This window comes from Pezoporus occidentalis, unplaced genomic scaffold (genome assembly GCF_034315485.1).
Source record: "Pezoporus occidentalis ecotype Australia unplaced genomic scaffold, CSIRO_AGI_Poc_V1 ctg72, whole genome shotgun sequence".
In the NCBI taxonomy this organism is placed as follows: domain Eukaryota; kingdom Metazoa; phylum Chordata; class Aves; order Psittaciformes; family Psittacidae; genus Pezoporus; species Pezoporus occidentalis.
The window spans coordinates 436,618-462,220 of NW_026916072.1; the positions used below are offsets into that span (position 1 = coordinate 436,618).

The 25,603-nt window shown below is 39.6% G+C and overlaps 3 protein-coding genes across 17 annotated transcripts in view; 1 reads left to right on the top strand and 2 right to left on the bottom strand.

The window, feature by feature from the left end:
• CERS3 (ceramide synthase 3) overlaps positions 1–7,369 on the bottom strand; it is a 47,544-nt gene extending 40,175 nt beyond the window's left edge. The window contains exons 1-3 of one of the 9 annotated variants that reach the window (XM_062642759.1): positions 2,597–6,900; positions 1,616–1,675; positions 3–156 (exon numbers count right to left, since the gene is read on the bottom strand). In XM_062642759.1, coding sequence (XP_062498743.1) covers positions 3–115 — 113 coding nt within the window. In that variant the 5' untranslated portion in view covers positions 116–156; positions 1,616–1,675; positions 2,597–6,900. Of the gene's footprint in view, positions 1–2; positions 160–1,615; positions 2,395–2,596; positions 6,901–7,265 lie in introns of those variants that run through there. The other 8 variants (XM_062642758.1, XM_062642762.1, XM_062642763.1 and 5 more) reach the window with 8 other exon arrangements.
• Positions 7,370–9,329: 1,960 nt separating this feature from the next.
• On the bottom strand, positions 9,330–15,649 carry LINS1 (lines homolog 1). The gene is made up of 6 exons (XM_062642756.1): positions 14,801–15,649; positions 14,618–14,707; positions 13,445–13,586; positions 12,595–13,182; positions 10,351–10,447; positions 9,330–9,426 (listed from the first exon to the last, which is right to left on the bottom strand). The coding sequence occupies exons 1-5, from the start codon at positions 15,206–15,208 to the stop codon at positions 10,428–10,430; spliced, it is 1,248 nt and encodes a 415-aa protein (XP_062498740.1). The 5' UTR covers positions 15,209–15,649; the 3' UTR covers positions 9,330–9,426; positions 10,351–10,427.
• Positions 15,650–18,139: 2,490 nt separating this feature from the next.
• Positions 18,140–25,603, top strand: part of ASB7 (ankyrin repeat and SOCS box containing 7) — a 30,484-nt gene continuing 23,020 nt past the window's right edge. For 2 of the 7 annotated variants that reach the window (XR_009961396.1, XM_062601710.1), the window contains exons 1-3: positions 18,584–18,713; positions 19,109–19,203; positions 24,620–24,718. The gene's annotated coding sequence lies outside the window, so the exon portion shown is untranslated. Of the gene's footprint in view, positions 18,273–18,431; positions 18,714–19,108; positions 19,284–23,693; positions 23,718–24,619; positions 24,719–25,603 lie in introns of those variants that run through there. The other 5 variants (XM_062601711.1, XM_062601712.1, XM_062601715.1 and 2 more) reach the window with 5 other exon arrangements.

A 25,603-nucleotide genomic window follows, 5' to 3' on the forward strand; every position in this document is an offset into this window, starting at 1 on the left:
ACCTGCTGAAACTCGGGAGTAGCAACGCCAAGCGCCTTCCCTCTGCTTGTTTCAACACAGCAGATGAAGAAACGTTTGAGGTCACATGGTACTTGGTTGTATGATGAGAATTCATCTCAACTCCTATTGCTCCCCACACACAGGAGGATGCTGCGCCTGCTGATGGTGCACAACAGGAAAGGCCAAATGCATCACTTGACACTGACATTTTTAGATGCATTATTATATGAAGTATGGGGTTTCAAATAAAGGTAGAGAAAGGTTTCCGCTTCTATCAGCCAGCCTCAGGAACACTTCCAGCCCCAATCATTTAAATGTTTTACAGAAAGCATTTCAGTTCCTCAGAAGACAGAAAGTGGAATTTCAAAAAAAGTCCTAAAGCAGAGGGAAACATACACTAAGTGCATGTTTGGTTAGAAACACCACACAAACGTCTATTTTCCTTAACCCTACCTGCTTTTTTAGTTATTGTGATTCCACATGGAATGTAAGCCATTCCTCGGAGCTCTCCCCAGCTTCAAATAGTAACAGCCTTCAGAAGTGCGGGCATTACTTAGTATTCTGGTGGGCAGCACACCTTGACATTGCTCAAAAGAAAGCAGAGAACTCACGGACAAGCCAAGAGCAGAGAGCCTCTTATTAGCCCATTCTTCCTGCTTGCAGTCAGCAAACAGCAAACCAAGAAATAGGAACAGACATGTCAAAGTTGAACCAAAGGCTCACCTCACCCAGCATACTGTGTCTGAAGGAAGCTCATAGTAGTTGGCTACAGAAGAGTGCAAGAACATAATACAGACAAAATAGCAACTGATACCCCCAACCTTCAGTAGTTTGGGGCTCACAGACTTCCCAAACATAGATGGTATCTCTATAAATAACAGTAGAGAGGGCTGGAAAATAAGGCCAGTGCAGATCTCTTTTTGAGTATGCTGAACCTCTCATCACAACCCGAAAGACTGCAATAAAAGAAGTGACCCAGGCAATATTTGGATCCTGTTTGTTTACCTCCCTTCAGGGAAAGGTTTGGATTTGTTCATATACCAATTTTTTCTCCTTTTTTTTTTTCTTTTTGAGGCATTCTATTTTGCAGCTATGGCAAATCTTCAGTCCTTCCATAAAACTGGGAGCGGTACTCAATAAACTGATGCACCAAAGCAATATTAAACATGAAGGATTATTTCAGAAACGTAGTATTATGGCTTTGCTGTTGCTTTAAATGATCTCCATGCTTTCCCACATCTGAACCGCCAGTACAAACTCAGCAGAACATTTAGGTACACTTTGCCAATTAGGAAAGCCTAGAGCAAGCTGATTCATATATCACTTGGCTAACAGGGCCAGTAATGTAGCAGGTAATTGGCAGAAACACCTGTCTTATGCCTCAATCCACGATTTCTTCACTGTCACACTAAATTACAAAAAGCACATTTATTTAACTGGAGCAAATGTGGGGCTCCTACAGAAAAGATGGGAAAAAAAAATCTATTTACATACTATTTGAGGAGCATTCGTTAGGTAGCCTCACCACCGATGTAGAAATCTATTACAAGATTAAAGATATTGCATGGTAAATACTAAGCTAACCATACCCTCTTGATCAAAGCTGCCCACTGACCTTTCAATTATTGCTGCAATTTCATAGGACTTTATCCTTCAGGGAACTTACATTTGAATGCTGCAAAGAAGAAAACCAGAAGTACCTCAGTCTGTACATCTCAATACGAAACAAAATTAAATAAAAATCTAAGTGTTACTACTCCTTGCACGCAGTATAGCACCTACTCAATCAGCAGTTAAATACAACTAGATAATGGAGGCATGTATTTGACACAAAGAATTATTTCACACAGCACTGGAAATTACATACAAGTTTTCAGTGGGGAAAAAACTATTAGAACAAACCAAGAAAACTTCATGCATTTACTTCCTTCCATTTTCCAGACAAATATGTACATTAAATGACAGTGAATCTACACATTGGACAAGAGCTTTCACTTGAGTTTTAAGCAGTTACATTAAGAAAGATTATAGTATTAGTTAACTTTCTCAGTAGAGAAAACCCTCTTGGCAAATCTTCAAGGCTGTATTAAACCTTAACACGTCCAGAATCAGAGCTGCTGCGTAGGATGGCACTTGGAGGGGAAAAAAAAACCAAACAGAACTCAACTCATATTCCCCCTCACAAACAAAACAGAAACCTCCAAAACCTAAGGGTTTGGTTTGTTTTCTGCTGTGAAATAAAACGAAATTAAATTCATCCAGGGAGCTGACAGATAAATGTTCTGAATATTGTCTATGAGTGCCTGGTCAGTTTTGCTAAATGGTTCTATCTCAATGACAGACAATCAAATCTCAGCCACATGTATATACAAAATAGGAATTTGCTCTATTTGATATGATTTAATAATCATCATATAATTTGGACTCTATATTTTCTTTTCACCACCAGTGAAACCCATTGCTTGCCACCTGGCATTCCTTCAAGATTAACGTAAAAGAGCTTGATATTCCTACACTTCCTGCTCCTCAAGAATCAAAAAAATAACTGAAAATTAATCATTCCCAAGTCATATGTTCAAGGACATCAATACATAACTCAATCTTGCAATCTGCAGGCCTAAGGTCCTCTTCTTCACATGATTTTGTGTCTTCTCGTAATGCAGCAATTTTCCCCTACATAAAAGGGATGAAGAAGTCCATTTACAATCTCTCAAAAAGCTTTCTTCTCAATAGCTTTCTAACTAGGAAGTATGACCTGATTCATAATCTTAGTTAATCTCCCCCTGTATGGGAGAGGTTCATTCTAATTAATAATGCCATCTGTCATAACTGAAGACTAAACACCTGAGTATGAACAGAGCAAGCATGAAGGTAACAAATACTTACCGTGCATGAATGTCACTGCAGGGCTAAATCAGGAACACACAATGAGAACACATAGGCTGAAATCTTCAAAATGCTGAAGTCTTTTTCAATTATTGTTTCAGAACTTGGTTCTCATGAATTTACTAAGAATTAGAAAACTCAGTTCTTTGAGAATCTGGGCCTTAATAACAAGAAGGCAGATGACAACTGCATAAAAAGGGGATGTCAGTAGTAATACTGGAAGGATAAAGGCAGTGGAGAGAAGTGAAGGAACACACACCACTGCTGACCCAAGCTGCCATCACTTCACTAAAATGCAGAGAACAGGATTATTAACAGGCTTCAAATATGCCTTAGGAAAAAGGCTCCAGGAAAAGGCATTGGTATTACCTGGGGACTGCCTTCTAACCAATTTGTCTCACACAAATAACTACTGAGGGATATAAATATCACAATTGTGCTCTCTTTCAAGCAGTTACAAACTCCTAGGTGCGTTCTATTTAAACACTGAACATCCAGTGTATCAATAAGCCTCCAGGGCAGCAATTAAGAATGCTTACATATCCAGAGGCACAGAGATGTATGTGATGCAGGGAAGAAATCATCTATTCACAGTATGGTCAGCATTCTTTATGCAAAAATCCCAGTTTGATTTGGTTTTAAATTATCCTAGGTGAGAAAATGCTTTTCTTTCCTCTTGACTTAGCATCAACTTGAATGTATTTGTCAAACTCACCTTCATAGTAAGCAGAAACACTAGAGCAATTAACATAGAACTGCAAATCTATACAAGGTACATTCACTAAGTATGTTCTAATACATTTGAAAAGGCGAATTTATCAAGACTAACTTCAGTTGCTACCATTTATAGCAAGCAATGTGTTAAAACTAGCACGCTACTCAAAATCTTAGCAAGAACAACTGTATCTAAGGATTGACTTGTATAGTTCACCCTTTCCACTCCAAATAGAGCACTGCTAATTCACTCAAATAACGCTCCTGTGTGCTATGAGTATCTTCAGATAGTCATGAGACTGATACACAAACTCATCTGGCAGCAACACTAGAGATTTAACAATTAGTTCAACCAATTCAGTCAAAGCTTTTTAATTCCTTTCCAACAGTCCAAATAATACAGGATTAAAAAAAAAAGAGATGCCTTATTGATCCTTGGGGCTGGAAGCACTGGTTTAACAACTGCATGAAAATAAATCTCAACAATTTGGAAAACTTTCACATAAGACAAATGCAAATGTTGCTTGATTACACCACTGGAAGACTCTCAGAGCATCAGCCTTTACCCATCCACAGAGAACACAAGTGCAAGATAGGAGCATTAACTTTACGAGAGCATCGTAAGTATAGAAATTCTCCACGTTGGTTTTTATTCTTGTATTACAGGATCAAAACATGTATTACAAGTCTGAAAACTAAAATGGAAAGCAGTCAAAATATTAAAGGAAACCCAGTCTGAAAAACCACACGAATGAAAGCACCTGGATTCGACTGTAATTGCAATCAAGCTCTACAAATATTTAAGTTCAAAAATACTCTTTTTAATAAGCATATCCTGTATGTAATTTCTAGTGCTAGCTGCTTACCTCCTTAAAAACCACTTACTGTATTAAGGTTGAAGGTAAACTCCTCAAAACAACTGCACAGACATAAAGGGAGACTGTGGATGTTTCAGGATAAGTCCTCAGATAGAAAACTGTCTCCAGATAGGTCACCTGCTTTGTTCTGTGTCTTGCTTTCAAACAACACAAGAAAAGTTAGATATCAATATTAAAAGGTAAGACACATCAAACTCCTAGTAGTAAGTGACCTACTTCTTAAGCTCTAATTTAACATTGATAATAGGTTCTGCAGCTGAATTAAACTGCTCTAGCAACTGAAGTTACAGCTCTGCCTGTACTTTTAGATAGTAAAACAAATCAAAAATCCCCAACAAAAACCATCCTATGGACTCATCAATGGTTTAAAACACAAATTCTTTTGCAAGGTGTTTTTGTTTTTTTTTTGTGCTAGACTTTTTGAATATAGCCATAGACCTATGAGCTACCTTCACTGCTCACACTCATTTTGAGTGTAATAAAGTTGACTCACATCAGTTTTAGTCCACCTCAGGTCCTACAGTTCATAAATGGTAAAATATCAACACATTAATGTATCCAGTTGCCAGATACAAACCACATTTACCCATTTTTACCACTAAAACTTTCTGAGAATTAAAACAATGGCTGAGAAGTAAAACATGTGGGAATGATCACTTCTAATAATCAACCAGGCACACAATCAACTTCATGCCTGTAAGAATTAAATACAGTTGGGCTGTCTTTGGATTTGCTGTGCTCAGAAATCAAGTTATGGCTCCTACACTTCCTGCTAAATTCTACACACTGTTCTGAGATGTCTAAACTTTCACTTCAAGAAAGGTTTTATAGTTGCAATAATCACTGCCAAACAAGACCAGCACTTAACAAACGGAAATTACTTCCCCATCCTACCTTTCCCACCCTGCTTATCTTCGTGTCTGAGAAATACTGTTGTAATTTAGATACTTCCAGCTGGCAAAGTATAGACCAAGAAATGTTGAACATGATTATGTTCAGTGAAAACAATGAAGTTACTCAGTTAAAATAAACTGCTCAGCACAGCCTAGATTAGAAAAGAAGTAAGGATAGTGGGAAAGGATTTCACTGAAATCCTACCTGTGTTTAAAATTGTTATCTTGAGAAACTCTTGCTCAACTGCCTTGCCAAAGTCACTTCCCATGTTTGAACTGAAAAGTTCCCAAGTAGTCTAGAGTTGCATCTTTGAACACACCCAGAGGCATTTTAGTGACAGAAATGAGCAACTCAGCATGCAGAGTGTAACCAAGTTGGAACAGTAAAGAGAAAACAGGCATTCTTCTGCCCTGGACTACTCAAGAGTTTAGTCTTTAACTAAAGCAACTATAAGCATGAATGGAAAAGTTTACACTCATTGATATTCTCACCCACTCCTATGCACAAAAGTTCTCTCAGGAGACCAAAGCACAACACACACAGAATATTCACATCTACATGTCAGTCAAGGGGATCACTCTTTCCTATACAACTGCCAAGTGACTACAGCTATCATCCTGAAAGAGCAAGCCTAAGGTCCAAACCTTCCCATCTGAGAAGTCATACCATTTGAGTGTCTCTGGAGAGCACTTTAATTTCCAGCTAAAGTATCCCACAAGCTTCACCTCCTTTTTTTGCCCTCCCAATAGATTCACTAGCTCAGAGTTCAAAACTAATCTAGAAGATGGCCACTGAGATTTGGGAGTTAGTCACCTGCTCCAGAGACTGTTCTTAACTATCTACTTTAACACTGAATAGCTTTTAAAAGGAAGACAGAACTTACTTGGCTCTCAATCAGAATAAGAGCACTTACCTTCAAGAGATGATCCTAAAGGGAAAATTGCTTCTTACAGTTTTGATCAGGTCTGAGATTTTTACAGTAGTCCCTGTTGTCAGGGACTAACCCTTGTCACCTAACCCTTGCAAGACCACTACAAGCTGCACGTTAAGCGCACCGTTAGGTGGCTTCCTGCTAAGTGTGCTCACTGGTTTGGATCCTGCTCCAAACTAACTCTCCCCAAGCAAATTCTTAGGCACTTTTCAGGTTATTCAAATTAGATCTAATAAAACATGTAAGGGTAAGAATTCAACATCATTGCACTGCAGACACTCAATTTCTGGTTACCTGGTTTTGATTTCAAAAAAATTAAGTGTATATACTCTACACTTACATAAAATACATAATGGAATCAAGGAATTGTTAGAATTTCACTTCTGTGTTACCTAAGCTTGATTTTAGCTATAAAATTCCATTAAAGTGTACTATAAACAGGCAACACATGATCCAAGATAGTCTCACATCTACCTTTCAGTTAAACAAATATATCAGAAAATATTAAGAAAAACTAAATTCATATTTCAGTGAAGTGATAACACTGCTCATTGAATTAGCCAAACACTAAAAGCTAAAAAAAGTACATCCTAGACATCAGTTAAGCACTTCAGCCAGTAAGTGTGGCATGGATTATTATGACTGCAATAGCACACCTGAACCGAGATGCTCCACTCAGAGCAAAGCACCGATGCAGAACACACAGTATAAACACCAAAACTGTCCCCCACTGAAATATTTTATTTAGCTCAACCTCTAAGCAGTCAAGTGTCACATTAACATTTCATTGTAGTCCATGAATCACGGCCAATCTGGCGATGACTTCATATAGAATGACATTAAGTATAATTGACAATACTTTAAGTATCATCTATTGTTGATAAGCTTTCACATAGTCATTTATTATCAATTTTTGAATACCTAACAATTAGTCCTTGCATACCATACGCTGACATACATACCATGAATAAGCCTGGGACCCTAAGGTAAGGGATCATAGCACTGAATGCAACAGCAGATTTTTAAGGTGTCAACCAATAACATGTTTATCCTGTTTCAGGGTAATACACTCCCAGATGCAAGAGGCATGAGCTTCAGAAGTCATTCATCTCATGGAAACATTTCCATGTGTACTAGGTAAAAAAGCCACTAGGAAACATCTTTGGATTATTGTGGATTCATGTTCTTACTGATATGCTCAATGTGGCTCAGTAGTTTCAACAACGCAGATGGATTATATGGGAAAAGATCCCTTCTCTGCAACCTAGAAATAGCTTTCTGCAGTTCTTCCAAACATTTTATTGATTTGTAAAGCATTATCCTTTGGGGAATGACATTATCCAAAGATGCCACACAAGTCAAACTGGATGAGGCATTAGATCCCTTTTGTTTCACAGGCAACACTTCAGCCTGGAGTGTATTCCATTCACCATCCATGTAGCTGCAACCAGCTTCCCTTATCCCCATTTCACCCTCATTACTTAAAGGCACCTGCTTTGTGTTTAGCAAGCAGTCTTTTCCATCTGATTCTAATTCAGAGTCTTCTGAGCTGTCATAATTAACAAGGCTTTGAAGAGAACCCAGAAGAGATGTGCCATCAGTGCCTATCAAGAAGTTAGACCGGTTAGACTTTACAACTTCATTATCACCTTGCTCTGTTGTAAGTGCAAAGTAACTGTGAGAAACAGCCAAAGATACCAGAGTCTGTGGTTCTGGTTCACAACAAGCATTTTGCAAACTCCCATCAGTCTTACAGCTTTGTTTTTCTTGATGGGGTGGCTTGACAGAAGAAACTGATTGAAAAGCACCATGTTTGGTATCAAAATGGTTACAGACATCTACAAGTTGATGCCAGTCTTTCCCAAGAAGCTTTAAGTACCTTACCAAGTACTCCAGAAAGCAAGTTTCTGATGAAATCAGAAAATCTAGAAGTACTGTGGAATCAAATGCAATTTTTTCAAGAAAAAATAGAAAGATACAGTGAGGATTATATCCACTTGCATGCGTAAGGAAGTTCCAGATTTCCTCCTCTTTTTGGCTTAAGTTATGAGCAGCGTCATGCCGTAACCTGAAAAGGAAGTCATGAAACGGATTAAATTCAGTTTTGTCAAAAAGTATAAATCAAAACAAAGTCTTTATATTAGAAAGAAAGAATGAAGGCAGATGTGGCGGGAGATCAGTTTAGGAAGGCAAAGCACTGAACACAGACTTTCTTAAGCAGCACTCCTCTTACTACTTGCAGTATCTTCTATCTGAAGCTTAAGAGAGCTTTTATAAGTTAGGATAGTATCTTGCATGGTAATCTAAACCACAGTGAAGCAGGGACAAATTCCTGAAGAACACATCTTAGTGGTTAGCAATAACAGTTTTTATCATCTAGCTGGAATTAACATGGGTCCAGTCTTTAGGGGGTACTTTGCCAGAAGTCCCCGAGTTCTCCTTAATTATAATATCCCATTATTGTCAAACTCCTGGTGTTGAAAGAAGAGTCTTGCCTTTTCTCTCTGTTTAATCACTGCTTTAGACTGTGAAGTCAATTATTCTGAATTGCAGGATCTGATAAAGTATTTAATAGGAAACTGTTGCACAACTCCCTCATTTTAATCCAAAACACTCACTCAAATTATCAGCAAAGTTAACTGCTCTTACACCACACATTATGACAGTGTCCTGAAGTTTGGGGGGGTTTAAATTATCACAGAATCCCAGAATTATCTGGGCTGGAAGGGAACTTAAAGCTCATCCAGTTCCAACCACCTGCCCTGGGCAGGGACACCTTTCCACTGGACCAGATTGCTCCAAGCCCGGTCAAACCTGGCCTTGGTTGGCCTTTATAAAGTTTTCATTTTACAAAAGTAATCAATGGAAATGTTATGTGTATTACAATAGCCTCACTAAATTACAATTCTTCACAGTTCTGTCAAAGAAAAATGTAGACTAACCTATCAAATTTTAAATAAATGAGTAATAAAGCTTTAGCAGCTTCCCACATATCATCATCTTGCTCTATGAAAACCAAGGACAGCCATTCACAGTGATGTACAACTGGGCGAGACTGTGGGGAAGACTTCAGATGATTCATCCAGAACATCAACAGCTGGGACATGGAATTCTGGAAGTCTCCTGAAAAAGAGAAGTAACCATGAATTTTGCTGTACTTTTTTTGTTACTAGACAACACACACTTTTTATTTTTTAACAGTGCATAACAGTTCATGAATGCTTTTATCAATGCTTTGCTCAACTGATTCAACACAGCACCAAATTGCATAGGTTAGGTCTTGGTACCAAAGAAATTGAGAAATATTTTGCAGAAAACCATATGCAGTTATGCAACCTTAAATTCAAGGTGAATGGCTACCCTATTAAACTCTAAACATGCCAAAGTTTAGATGCCAATGTTAACAATTGTAAGTAGCGTGCCTAAAATTAATTTACTTATTAGGTACCATCCTCGCACCCCAGACAGGTAAAACTTAACAACAGAATTTATTCATCTAACAGCATTCTTCACTTCCTTGAAGTTCAAGGAAGAATAATCAGAGGTGACCTAGAAAGTTTTGTGTACAACAGAGTGAAACCTTCCACACCTAAACTTGCAGAATAAAGAACATTACACCTCCAAAAACCTGCATGTATCAAGGACCCATAAAAATGCGACTGTGCCCATACCACAGGGACTTAATACTTTCCTTTAACTCCCCAGTAGCTTCATTGGTACATCACAAACCAAACTTGACCTGAAATCAAGGTCAATGCCACAGATGTAATAATTCAATATGAACACTTTTCTGAGATGTCATCTTGGGTAATTCTTCCCATATGAAATAATAACACAACTGGCATGTTTTGTTAGGACTGGAGCAAACCCCCTGCAGTATGATTCACTGCAGAAATTAACTGCAGTCATCTATAGTTGATGGGAATAAATTGTCATTTCTACAGTAAGATGATGTATGAAGCCTGCAATATAGTCAATTCTTTATAAAATGCATTCCTCATGGATGATGCATGCTTTCAAGTACATACAGGCTTAAGATAAAGGTACCTTCTTGAGATGGTCTGAAGTCCTTGCTGGAATGATTAACATAAGAGTATTTTCCCTGCAAATCTTAATTTTCCCCCTCACTCTAAACACTTCACTCCTGGGTGAGAAAAGCACTTCAAAATTCATGTCACTTAATGCAGTAGCTACTCATAAAAATAACTTTGTATTCATACAACAGGCTATTCCCCTTAAGTCAAGAAACTTCCCTCTTCAACACTACTAATAATGTACTAGGTAGCATGGTACCAGGTACCAGTTTTTCATGTAACACAACATAAATTCAATGTTTAGAAAAGAGAGAAATTTCCTGCAATGTGGGAACCAATTTTCCTTACCACATCATTATGTGGTTTTCCTTCATATATGACTAAGACTTGCATTTCTTCTTAGAAAATAATAAGAACAGCAAATTATTGTTACAAATAGTTACTATTCAGACTGAAGTCTTCCCTATAAATCAAAGCTATCTGGAAATTACCCTCAAAATTGAAATAAATTCAAGTTAAGCCATATTAATTCACGTTAATAAAAAAAGATAAGATCAAGCAGCTTCCCAGAAGGGAAGTTACTGTTAAAGCATTTTGGTGCTTGTTTTAACCACTTAATTTAATGTCACTAAAATAGAAGCACCACTCCTTTCAACTTGAAATTCCTCTTGACAGTTGGGGTATTTGAATCTAATTAAAGAACCCATTTCTATGTCATGAATCTGGCAAAGAAAGGGAAATATTTCACAGACATCTAAAATAGATTTAACCTACATTCTTCTATTCACTCATTCTTAAGACACTCAGTTTCTACACATTTTTGAGAAGGTGGATCATAAGTAAAATATTCTCCACAAATATTTAGACTCTAAGAATTCAACTTGCATCACAAATACACCATCTTCCAAAATCTGGGAAAAGTGTCAGGAACTGTCTTACAGAAGCCCATAGCTCTTTTGCACAGTCAGATAAATTAAAATGGATTTTATGCTTGCTATAAAATGTAGAAATATAGAAAGTAAAATAACATTTACATCCAGAACTTGCATTAAAATGCCTCAATATATTTAAACTGCTGTGAAATTTCATTCTTGTTTAAGAAGAAATACAAATTATTTTCTACTTCTTGCCACATCATCAACTGGCTGACAATAAGGAACACCCATTCTCACATGTATTTTACTAGAAACACTGCTTCAGAACTGCCTTTCCATTTTTGCCATAAAGCCTGCAATCCTGGGACAGCAAGCTCCTTTGATCTCAGAATTTGCACATCCATGTTCACACGGCTTAGCAGCAGATGATGCGCATCACTTGCCTCTCTGGGGTAAAAAGGCAAGCGGAAAGATGGGATTCCAGGCAATCCTGATTTGGGATTCCTGATTTGTCTCTCAGACAAAAAAGCCTCACCTCACCACTTCTTTATAGCACAGGAAAAGAATACTAACTAGCTACCAGCCTGACATAGCAATGCATCCTCTTCCATCAGGAATGCAAGTTACACGGCATTCCCTCACCATCCCACTGCCTGCCTCCTGGCATAGCCCCAGCACCACAGCTGCTCTTCTACTAATCTAATTCATCTATTCAGTAGAACAAACGTACACAAGTAAGCAGGTATGAGAAATATGCCTCACGCCTACTAATTCAAAGGACTAGACCTATCAGTCAGGGTTAAGAACACAAGCACTATATTCTACTAAGTCTCATAGTTTTCCTGTCTCTTACTTTATAGCTTCATTATTTTTACTTTTCCTGCTTCTGCTGGTTTTGAAAATTATATTGTACATCTGAGTGTAATGCCTAGTGCTTTCAACCAAGAGAAGTATATAATAGTACTCAAAAGTTCTACCTCCTCATTTGAAAACAGGAGAGTGCTACCTGCAGTTCCTTTTAGTTCCCCACACCAGAGTAGAAGCCTGTGCTATGGGCTCTCTTCCAACTGGAGAAAAAGCCTGGCATTCCCAGGCTGGCTGAACTACTTCAAATATTAACACATACTCTTAATAGGAAAAGCTTTCAACCCCAAATACAGCTGTTTCAAGCTCACCATATCCCAGGGATAAGGATAGGATAAAATGCAAGGAGACAACTACCTAGGTGGGACACAATGATAAGATGTTTCCTGGGTGGGTCTTCTCTTTCCTCCCTCCCACCACCACTAATTCAGCTGAATTCTATTTACAGTCTTAATGACCTGTGACTATAAAATCTGAAAACTTTAAAGCTACTGCTGCTTAATAAACAAAGCTATTACCTTTGATTTCAGTTTCTGTAGTAGAGTTCTCAAACTTGAATTCCAATGCTTTAAGCACAACCAGACTTAAGGCTCTGAGAACAGTTTGGTCAGGACCACCTGGAGTACTACCTCCAGGAGCAGCTTCACTGCCTCCAAAGTAGCTGGCCTTTTCACTGAGTGGGATCTGATTAAGCCAAGTCAAATCCACAAGCTGCAGGACAGCATTACTCAGTGCAAGCATATCCTCATGTAAAGATGGTGTTTGGAAAAAGAGCGATCCACATTTAGCATCTTCTCTAGGCTTGTAAAGGACACATTTTTTAAGGAGCAAAATTAACTTCTTCTTGATTAAATAGTGAACTGGTGAGCTAATGACATCCAGGACATGAGACACTTTCAAGAACAATATTCTCTGGCATCTGAGTGGTTCTAATTCAATTCTGGAAGCCAGAAGTGCTTCAAGTAGATCTATAAAACTGACCAAAGTGTTTGTATCTTCAGAATAAGGTGAAGCATAGTGGTGACTGTCAAAGCGATGGAACAGAATGGAATTATAAAATCCTTCCAGCACAGCATCAAGGGGAGCCAACAACTTCTTGAAAATACCTACAGCAAAAAGAATGACATTGTGGAGTTGAAGTGAAACACAGTCAGCTAAATCATCAGATTACCAGAAAACAAGTGACTGTGACCAGTATTAGGTTTTCAGCATGCTTAAACCACTGCATTTTAACAGTACTTTGTCACCCTCTTTGTAATGAAGAAGGTAGGCGTTCTTTAGACAAGCTGCTCTAGACCAGATTACAAGTAACATTCCTCCCCCTAGTGGGCACTCGTGCAGGGCTAACATCACAAATCGCGACAGTACCTGCTTTAGGCAAAGCTTTATCTTTCAGTATGTCCTTGACAATAGCTGTAAGGGTCCACAGACATTGTGCTACCCGGGTGTTCACAGAGAATCCTGAAAGAGTCTTCAAACTGAAGGTCAGCCAGGTGACATTCAATGTGTTCTGTGAAAACGCGTTCAAAAACCAATCACACATGCTTTACAGTTGCTATGCAAAGTAAATTAAATCATAACACAAGGATTTAAAGTTGTACATTAAAAAAATTCAAATGTAGGCATAGGCAAAAGAGGTAGATGCAATATGTCTGTCCAGTGCATGTTAAGGCCTCTATTTACCAGCAGGAAGCCACACATGCAATAGAAAAATCTGTATTTTCCAAAAAGGGAAAACCAAACCTCTTAATGTCATGTGACCCCAAAATTAGGTAATCCTGTAGACAGACCATATCTGAATTCACAATTCCCAGATAACTTTGCAAGAAATGTCACCTATTTCTGAGAGAAATAAATTGAGAGATGCTACTACAGAGGCTACAATATATATTCAACAAATACACAGCAAGTGGAAAAAAACCCTAAAGTAACTGGAATAGTCAAACATGAAAATACAGGAAAATCTCTGATTAATGTTCAATAGGTTATTATCTATTTTTATCTACTGTATCACCAAACAGGTATCAAGTAACTGTAAAAGACATTGATAGTCTAGATTACTGGTTGTTTTTTTTTTTAAATACCTGTATTGCAACTTTAAAGAGAATATTCCAAGAGAGAAATAGTCTCTTGGAATATTTACTACAGCTCTTTCCTATCCACCACTTACAAATCAAAGCCCCTAAAGATTCACTTTGTGGGCAAACTATGACCTTCACATTGTTCCTGATACCGGAGTGAAACACACTTCAACAAAACTGTGTGGCATTTTAAGGGACTAAGAGAGTCCAGCAGACTGCAGGTGTGCCTCTCAAAGGTAGAGCAGACACACAGGCAATGAATGGAGGAAAGAAGCAGCTTTGATGTTGCTCTGTAGATCTGCTCACAAAAGGAGCCTCTTTAGGATAACTTTCAGATTTTACAGTAATCACATAGCTACTGCTTTTGTGCCAAATTTGGCTCTAGAGTCAAATGGAATAACTTGAAGGCACATATCTGCTAAGTCATTTTTTAAGCTGTGAAAAGTTATGCCACACTCACCTCTTCCTTCAGCTGGAAATACACAAGAGAAGCTAAACTTCTTGAAGCCATGTGAGATAACAGCTGATCACAACTACCGAGCAGACAAACCTGCAAACACATAGAAGAAAGTAACTAAGCCATGTCCCTTTTTGGTTTTTACCTCCTTTCACAGAAATCTTTCAGAAGTTTATTAAAGTTTACCAATTTTGAGTCAATTTTTGCCTCCTTCAGAAGAAGGACAACGATCTCACAGTACTTCTGTCTCATACTGAACTCTGTTTCCCGGGACTCTGCTTTAGCAGCCATCATCTTGATCAAGGTTAACTGAAGCAGCATCACTTCTCGTGGACAAAATGAAGAGCTCAAGTTTGCAAAGCTATTTGATACATCATCTGTCGTAGTGACAACTGCACCTGGCATCTCAGTGTCCTGGTGGCTCCCAATACCACCATTAGTAGATGACAGATGCATCCGATGACATGATTCATCTCCTTCTGCTGACTGTTCAACACACGGATTAAGTAGAGAGGTATAATGGTGGCTTTCCTTTGTCAGTGGAATGCCAACCAGCACGTCCTTATACATCTGCTGCAGAAGAGAGATCTTCATGATGAGAACATTCAATATTTCAGAAAATGCTGTATGTCTTCACTGGTTATTCATCATCATTGCAAATAAGCTTCGAGGTTATTTTTATCCAATGAGAAACAGAAGCACTATCAGGCATTTCTCTTTTAAGTTACCTAGAAAGGAATATTTTGCTATTACTGAACTGATAACAAGAAAGATACAAAAGAGCACCACACATTTTTGAAGTTCACAGTACCATTATTAAACGTATTTTGAAACTACAAATTCACTGTTTAAAAACAACATGCTTTTAGGATCCCCATCTTTCAGTCTGGCATAATCAGCCAGGTAGACTCCTGAAACCATCTGACCGTCGTTGGGTTTTATTTAAATGTTACATTTTCCCTTTCTTTTCAATGGAAGAAAACAGCTCTTCCAGCTGGTAAGATATTCTAAAGATCTTCCCACCTACGTATCAATTACACCTGCACACCAAATATTCAAACTATTATTGGGGTTTAGCAGAATATTAGTAAACAATGAAACTCTAAAATTCAGTATATGAGGCGCTTTTTTGGTTTATACTCTTCACAAGTTTTTAAAGCACTATCAAATACTGAGAATTACACCTTTATTTTTACAACTGGATTTCTCAACTGCAACTGGAGCATGCACTGACAAAGTGGCTTCCCAAAGGTGTAATGAATTAGGGGTAGACCAGGATAAGGTACACAGATTCCTCACTTCTTCCACCATCAGAAGTATTTCCTTTAGAAGAGAATCTAAAATTAGAGAATAAGAAGCTGCCTGCAGGGAGTGATCTACAATTCACTCTGGTGTGGTCCTAAAGAAACATTGAGCACTGATTGACCTGACAACTACAAAATGTTGGCGTATGCTTCTCACCCAGCAGAAATAAGAACCCTTCCCCCACCCTCTCCCATACTCCACATTTTAGATGTTAAGAATAAATCTGATACTTCATACAATAAATTCCTTCTTTGCTTGCAGAATCTATTTGGAATTCTATATGAGGTGGAAATTTACGACCTGAAACCCCGTAAAATTTCATCAGAAATCACTGAATTTTTTACATGGCTATTGTTCCTATCTTTGAGTTTTATTTCTTCCTAAATGAATACCTAATAAAGTAAAATTATCTTGACACATTTACTTCTGTGTTCAAGATCAACTTGAATTATTACCCTATGTGGTAAATGAAGTGATTCCCCATGCACAAAGTCATACGACACAGCAAGGCTGCTAAGGCAGAAGAGATTTAGAACTCCTCTAGCACATCCACTATGGGATTTTACCTTGGCCACATGACATTGGTCACGCTTTCTCTGATCCTACCATAATACATTGATAGGATGCCATTAATTTGCAAGCACTTTACGAAAACATTTATAAGATATGTCTCACACATGACAACAGCTCATGAGTAGAAGTCACTAAAGGAAATGAAATGTGAGGGGGCTTATTTTGAAGAAATTTCCTTCAGAGGGGGAAAATGTCAGACAATGACTAAGTTCATTCAAACATAGTCAGAAAGCAGAGAAAAGCTCAAACCTGAAGAGTAAAGAAAAGCAATGGTATTCATAGACAAGAAATGTTAAACTCCAACCTTTACTTGTATTAGTTATTTGAGTTATTCATGACAGCATCTGAACACCCATTAACATAACGCCTCACAGTGCCAGACTCCTGCACGAACAATAAAAAACAGTCCTAAAAACCCTATAAATAGACTGATCAGGGAAAACACAGAAAGGAAAACTACACAAAACAAACCCCAAATAAGTATTATTTTCATGACTACTTCAGCTAAGCTTTAAAATCAAAACTAAAGTCCTGCAGAGCTGCAAACAGAATGAGAGAAAAAACTTAATGGAAAAGGAAATAAAGAACTGCAGATGAAATCTCAGATGGCAGTCGAAGCCTCTAAGGTTTAAGGACCAAGCAAAGTTTAAGTAGTTGCAAATGCATCCAGGATATCCTAATCAAAGTTATAAAATACGTACATTTCTATTATATGGGGTACTTAATTTAGCAGAAGGTCCTAGAAAGCATTGATTTGAATGGACTAACACTGTTGATACCACGTTTTACCAACACAAGTGGCTTATGATGACACACAATTACTCAGAGACATTAGTAATGAGGCATGATTGAGAAAGCTATTGTCAAGTCCCTATATTACTCTTTCCCTTTTAATATACTATTAAAAGTTAATTGCATGAGTAGCAACTGGGAGAAAATTAAATATCCAATAAACCCACCCTATTTTCATTAGAAAATTAGATCAGGTACAGCAAAATGAAACCACAGCCCATGACTTTTGGGTTGGAGTTTGAAGGCTTTGGGTCCCCTTACAATGGAATGATTGAATAATTTAAGAAATAAACATACTTTGGGCTACTTGTACCTGCAATGACTTCGTAGGCTCACCTTTCAATATATGCTTTTGCTCAGTGTTGAAATACTGTAAACGCCTCTAAAATAGTGTCATTTCCTTTCCACAGGCTGCGAGCTGCCCACTGCCTGTTAACTGACACCTAAGCATGCCAGGTGCTTTACCTGCTCTTCTGTGAGCATCTTTAGCCATAGACATAGGGCTAAGAGGGACCCAACCCGGCCTCACCGGAAAGCTGGCGCTTCAGACCCCCCAGCAATAGCGTACTGGTGGGAAAAGCTCACTAAAAGCGATATTCCAGCCGGACAAGGAACGGAGGAAGAGCACGGATGCGTGTAACCACTGCCCCAAACCCAGCGCACAGCGCCCCGCGGCCTGCAGGCCCTCTCCCCCTTGCCCTCCTCCAGAAGGCCTCTCAGCCTCCAACACCCCTCTCCCTGCCTTGAGGGTCACCCGAGGCTTTTCTGTGCCGCTTCCAGGCCCCTCCTGCGCTTCACCCAGCGCGGCCCCGTGCTCCTTCAACCACGCAGGACAGACCCGACCTTCTTCCACCCAGTGTCCCCACACAGCTCGGCCCCCGCCCGCGGCCGGCCCCGCCGCTGCCCCCGCCCGCCCGCCGCCGCACCACCAGCGCGGGGGGCGGCTGCGCACGGGGCCGCGCCGCCCGCTCCCCCCGGCGACACACAGGTAACGGCCGCGGGCGGCGAGCCCCGTCTGCCCGCTGCCTCCTTCACGGGGGAAGGGAGGGGGGGGAGGAAGGAAGGGGGCGCGACCCCATGGCCCGCCGTGGGGCCTCCCTACCGCCGCCCCGGGCAGCCCCTCTGGCGGGGCTCGCCGCCGGCCTGCTCCTCCCCGCTCCCCCTCGGCGGGCTGTGAGGGGCTTCCCCGCCGCCCCCCGCTGTGGAGGGGGTGCCCGGCTTCTCGCCGCTCTGCCCGCCCGGGCCGCGGGGGGAAGGCAGGCAGGCAGGCTCCGGGCCAGCCGCCTGCCGCCGTGCTCCCGGGGCTGCCCGCGGACCGGGGTTCTCTGGCGGTGAGGGCACAGGGGAGACCAGGGCTCCTCCGGAGCGCGTCCCCCGCTTCCCCTGGGCCCTCCCGCCGCCGGGCCATTGGACTCTGCGCCGGGGCTTGGTTGGTTTTCTGTGTGTGTGTGCGCGCACGCTTGACGGTTCCTGAAGCGTGAGCTCCTGCAAGGGAGCGATTTTCTTTTCCCAGTAGCTCTCCTTTCTGGGTTACTTCCTGTCCCATTCTTTAGTTCTTATCTTTTACTTCAGTTCCCCAGAGGAGCTGGCTTGACAGGGTAGTGGGCCTGTAGTTATTGTCCTTCCAACTCCTTAGTACCCCTGAGAGCGCCCTTCTGTCGAGCTGAGGTCCTGATTTAGAGGAATAACCCTTTCCTTCCTAATTTCTTGAAGGCTCTTCCTTTTAAGACCTGCTCTTGCTTTGGTATTAACCATTTTCATTCCCCATTTCTCTTGTTTGTGTCATTGTGTGGCTCAGTTCAACTTTTATTTTTTCTTTTTTAGGTTGGAGCTGCCTTAAAGGAGAATTAAAAACTGTGACTCCAAAGAACAAAATAAGACAGAAGCGAGGAACCAGCGTTCAAAAACACCACAGAAAGGTGATCATTCTTACAGACTCTTGGAATCATCCTAGACACATGGTTTGGGCCTCTCGTTGTGTTTTGATGGATTTGAATAGGTAGCAGCGGATTTCTTTGTTCTCATAAAACCTACTTGCTATTGACCTTTACAAGTTTGAAAGCTCCGAAGCTCTTTTGAAGTAGGGTTCCTCTTTCTTCTTGTAACGCTTTGTCATTTTCTAAATTTAATCTGCAAACATTATTTTGCTTGTGAATTGCTCCTTAATGGGTCTTTGTGTCTCCTCATCTCAGCAATGTCACTTAAAATTACTTCACTCTGTGTTGGTCAAAAGTGCCTTTTCTTAAGGCCTGTTTTCAGATTTATGGGTGCAACACAGGATTTGCTTCTGCTCTGATTCCAAAATCTTTATTGGAGTAGGTCATGGTAATTGCATTATGTTGGTTTAGTCCTACCTGACTTTGCGTGGGTCTCTTTTTCAGTATTGTACTGTAATGGAGCTGCAAAAATTGAAATCCATTTAATTGGATGGTGTTTGTTTACAAGGACTTATTTTTGGGGTTGAGATCACAGGAGAAGATAATGCTGTTAGCTGCTTAAGAATAAAAAGGAAAAGAGTCATCAAAAACAATCCTGCTGGTAGGAGGAAGGCTCGCTTGCAGAGGGAGAGCAGTTTGTAGGAAGAATTGCTTGTTTTAAGTGGTGAGATGAAGAGATGGGCTCACAAGGGGAGAGAGTGGGGGGTGAATGATGTCAGTCAGTCTTTTAATGCATCCTACTGTTTGTGTGCCCCAAATAATGGAGTTTGTGCATGTTCTGTCAACAGAGAGTCTGTCTTGAATCCATTCTAATCTGTTTCAAATGTAGATGAGTTTGTTATTTTGGTAAATATATGCTCTATATAGGTCCCTTTGGTCTCTGTTGTGCTTTCAGAGATGTCATTAACTGCACCAGAGTGTTTTTCATTGTTAGCAGTCAATTAGTTTTTAGCATTAGTTGTGGGGGAAAAGCGGTACCTGTTGCCAACAATCATGGTCAAGGGTGGATCAGTATGCAGGTGTCTTTAGCATATGATAAAAAGCAGCTGCTACATGTCAAAGTTTAAATAGCAAATACCTGTGTAATACAAGTGCAACAAATTCTGAGATATTTGAAAGTACAGGAAAGAAACATTCCATGTTATTTTGGTAGCATACTGCAAAACCACACTTCATAGTGGAACATGTGGGCATGCCCAGTGTGATTGCAGGAGGGAATTTTTTGCTAGTAAGTGAGGTGAATGTGAATTAGTTCATCCAAAGTTGGTTTATTATAACACCCTCTTTACAACCCATCTAACATTGGGCCTTGCATCAGTGTAGCTACTCCAACAGGACACCTCTTGGTGCCGCCAAGTCGTAAGATCTTTGGGATTTATTCATGGAGGGAAATGTAAGTTTTCATTGGATTTGTGAAGCTTGTTCTTAATGTGAAATGACACTGCAGCAAAGTTTGGTTCAGATGCAGAGGCTGGACTTGAGTTTATAGGAATCAGGGGATTGGCTTCTGTCAGAAAGTTGCACATGGTCAAAACAAGGAACAGAGGTAAACCATACGTTGAAGTCCTGTTCTGTAAGAAATACAGCTTATTGCAAGTATAGCTAGCCCCACTAGATAAAGTTGCACATCCTTTTTTTTTATCTCTCTTCAGGCTATATAATAATTTTAGGTTTGTTTTGCCTTATTGTGAATTCTAAATCCTTAAAGGAAGTGTGCCGTCTGAGAGGCTGTTTTCCGTTATTCCAGTGTTTGCTTACAGAATGATACTATCACAATGAAAAACTTGCTTTATCCACTGAAGCCATCCAATGAATTTTGTCTACTTGGATTCTTTTAGGCTATATTAAAAAGAAATACAGGGAAAATAAAAGTTTTCTAGAGGTGGTTGAATGAAACAGTCTTTGTAAGCAGCACTCATTTTATTCTTCAGCTATGCTGTGAGTGTTAGGGCTGAAGTGACTGCTTTAATGTGGTTTGAACTAGCCATTGTTCTCTGCTGCAGTCATTCTATGAAATACTGGTGTGTGGATTCTTTAATATTAGCAAGTCATGTTAAAATACATAGATCTTATACATTAACACTTATTATGAATTATTGTTTACTTTTAATGCCAAGCTTTCATCTGACTTTTACTTGTTTAAAACTTAGTAACAACACCACTGTAAGTTAGAAGAGAGATTGTGTTTGATGCTTGGTACCAGAGGATCTCCAGGCATGCTGCAGAGCACAAGCTCCCTGCAGTTTGTCAATGCACGTCTTGAGGGAGACTTGTGGCTGTGTGACACTGATGCAGCAATCTGTACTGAAAAAAACATTTGCAAGGCCTTGCTGTAGCACTAGCGTGGATGAGGTCCTTGATTTGGGGTGATTTGCAGTATTTCTTCGCTGGCCTCTGCTTGTGGTTAAGGTTGCTAGTGAATCAGTGGGAACCTTGAGGATAGTTAACAGTTGATGTGGTACTGGCGCTTTCTGAAGGTGAGGTCTCTTGTGCATGCCTGTTTGCAGACATGAAGTTATTTGAGCTGGGTGATTTCACTACTTCTCCATCAGGCCCAAAAGTCAGAGCCCACAACCCCTTTGTGAAATGGGTAATAGTTGGTAAAATGATACCTCCGTACTTCAGTTTGAGCCCCTTGCAGAACATAACAACACAGCAGCTGCTTATGAGTATACAGCAGCTGCTTATGAGTATATAGCACCACTAAGCAGCATCGTGCAGTGCTATCAACACCTGAAGTTGATGGAGGACTTGTAGATTAACTAGCTATTTTAAATGTAGTATGTCCAAGCTACAAGATGGAATTACAGAAGCTCTGATGAGAAGTGTGTAACTTTTAATGACCACTTATGAAGAGTGAAGGCTTCTTTTCTTTGAAGTAGCAGTTCCTTTGTGAGACTGGGGATTCATGCACTGTTAACTCGTTGCGTTTCAGACCCAGCAATTTGCCTGCGTTAGTTGGTGATTTTCATCCTGGCCACTTGGGTTACCTCACTTGATGTCTGTCTGGGATGCAGCATAAAACATCTAGAAGAAAATGTATTCAGGATTATAAGGCTCTGTGAAAGTTTAATATTTCACATGTTATTTGCAAACTTTGGTTGTGATACGAGAACACAAATAATGGTTGTTGCCTTACTTTGTTGTCTGAAGAGCTCCTGAAATAGGAAGTTGAGTAACAGATGAAGATGATAGTTGCATTTAGGCTTTGTCAAAAACATATTGACCATTTTTAAAATGCCATTTAAGTATGAACACATTGAGTTTTGAAATGGGTGGAAGAAGTGGGTTGTGAGAATAATGAATGCTAATGTGATTATCTTTTTTAATTTTATTTGATTTAAATGTCTTGGAATACTTTAACCCCAGACAGCTAGGACCTACACTGATTAGATCTTTGCTGGGTATTAAATGTCATGTGTAATGGTATGCTTTCCTTGTGGTACAGAGTTATGCCAACATCAGTACTAATTATGGTCCTGTTTCTGCTCTTAGATGTGTAATTCTAGGGTTTAGGAATCGGGTCTATCTGTTAGGCCATAAGAATGCGCAAAATACTGCATTAGAAGGTCTTGCTTTTAGTACCAACCTTGACTTTTCTTTAAAGTAACTATATACATCTGTCAGAATTAATTTTCCACATGATGTTTGCAATGACTTTAATGAAGTGACACATTGATGCAGGAAAGTCTAAGATCTCTTTGACAACATAAGGCATTATCCATAGGTAATGAAGATGTTTATCTTATTTTTTTATTTAGTGTGCTACTTCTACTATAATTATTAGTATTTTAAGGAAACTTTAAGTCATTGAGTAAGCAAGCTTTACTTTAACTAAATATGACTTCTTTTTATTAAAGTTGCAGATCTTACTCTTGCCATATGCAGCTAATTTTCCTTTGGGGGGGAAAAAAGCTTGTTACTTTTTTAGTGGAGCAATCTGTTACCTTGTCTGTAGTCTGTGAAGTCAGTGCAATTCTAATTTGCATTAGCTAATAAAAAATGTGTGGGTTTTAAAGTGAAAATCATGCAAAAATGGGGGGGGGAAAGGTGAGCTAACGACTGATCATCTATGCAAAAAAAACAAGGCTAGAAATGTGATCAAATTAGGTCATGGCAGTGCAGTTTTGTGCAGGGATGTGAGCATATCTGCAGACCTTGTATGTTTTATCTTGGGAAGCAAAGCTCTTGGAAAATGTGCATAAGAGGGATGAAGAGAGCTTGTTTTTTTCATCCTTCTCTTTTGAGCTGTCATTGGAGAAGCAAGATTTTATGTTGCTTTAAGCGACAGAAATTTGAAGTTAAGCTAAAAGCTGCACAGTTCATATAATTGTTCTGGTGCAGTTCATTTGCAGGAAAAACAAGTCACAGCTGGTTTTGTGTGCCCTGCTATACAATGAAGTAATTAATGCTTTTATTATTTATAATACTGTTGCAGTGCTTGCACGTGATAAGGGATCCTGTTGAGAGAAGCTTACAGCCAAAGTGACCAAAAGGTCAGACAGAGGTGTGCAAAGAATTAATGAAGTAACATTGATGAGTACGGGCTCTCAACAGTGCTGTGGGAAATGGTCAAGCATTGGGGCTGATCATGTTAAGTGCAGATGATGAAGAAGGGGGATAAGGAGGGCTAGTCTGGAGGAGGAAACTGGGTAGGGATTGTAACTGGTGTTGAGTAAAGTTTGATTCTAGTTCTTATATATGAAAAGAGTGATGATCTCTGAGGTGGTATTGCTTGTATTGTGAAGGTATCTTTACCTGTTTGTGGAATGTCTGTTACGTGAGGGGGACACAATTGGTGGCACTACAAGTCCAGCTGAAGGATGGGGAAGTCAATGCTCTATGCTATCAGGTTTCATTCATTAGATAGGGAAGCACAGGTGGATGGAGGTTTAAAAAAGAAAACAAAAGCCAACAAACCACAAAACTCCCACAAACAAACAGAAAAAAGCCCACAAAAATGGGTTGGGAAGGAACTAAATGGATTCTGAAGGTTTTTCCTGGCATCTGACTCCCGCAGGGAGGCATTGAGCAGTTAGGCAGAAATACCTACAGTGACCTTTGCATCCATTTTTGTTCCATGGCAGCAGCAGATATGCATAGTCCCTGGAGAAGAGCTTAGACATTTTCCTCAAGGTTTACTCTAGAGAGGAATCCTATTTCTCCTTTCTCTTGTCTTGCATAAAATGTTCTCTAGCTTTTTCTCATCTGGCAGAAGAAAACTCTCCCCACTCCAACCTCTGAAGGACTGTTTGGTGATGAAACAAAACACACTTCAGGGCTTTTTCTGGCATAACTGCATTAAAATGTGGCATTCTAGCACAGGCACAAAGTAAAAGTAAGTAAAAACCTCTCACTTTTACTCTTTGCAACTAATATAAATATCATTTCTTTTAAGGGGCAGCAGGTTGTTTGACACACATGGGCACACAAGATTATGAATAGTGAAGACAATGACGAGGGGGACATCCATCAAAGAGTAACAACCTCATATAAGGTAATTCAGGAACACATTGAATTTGTCCTGTTGTACTTGCAAAAACAATGAAGTAGTTGCTGTTGTCCTCCATTTTCGGGGCACTGTACGAGCATTATAACCAAGAATGTATAGGTACATTTTTACCCCCTTCTGCTTGATTTAATTCTTTTACTTGCATGGAGAAAACCACTATGTAGCAATCCAAATGCATACCGTGTTCTAAATGAGATTGATTATAGTTGCAAAACATTAAATATTAAATGCCAAATGGCTAATGACTTCCAGTAGTCTTCCTTTCCTCCTTCAAAGATTGATGCTGTAAATGAGGATTTGCAAACAGGAATTTTAAATGATCCACGGAGCAGAAGTGGAAATGTTTTCAAAGCTGGTGTGTACCTAGAACTATCCCAAAACCTTGAATGGTACAGTTATGTAGGCCTGTGATTTAAATTTCTTTGCCTGCCATAGAGGTGAGACAGAAGAGTAGATATTTACAGGAACTGTGCAGGTGATAAAAGGAGCTGCCTTTTATGCCTGACTTTGTCTTCTGCTTTGTATGTTTTAATACTTATGTACTTGAGTACTAGCTAATTTGAATAAGCTCTGCTAGTCACATGCAACATATGGGGCCAGTGCCAACTTTTTATAATGCTGCATTACAAATATACCCACCAGCTGAGAAGTGTGACATAAAGAGCTTTGCTTTTTCTTAACCAACTGTCTTCATAGATAGTTGCAGGGGGGAATGCTGCTGGCCCCTTCAATGAGAAATCCCTTTTTGCTTCATCTGTGTAGTCATCCTGTCTCTTTCCTGTACTGTTCTGAGCAATTGGTTTGACATTAATTTTCAAGATCACATGAGATCTTGTAAGGATTAATCCTTTACAAGAAGGGACTGTAAAA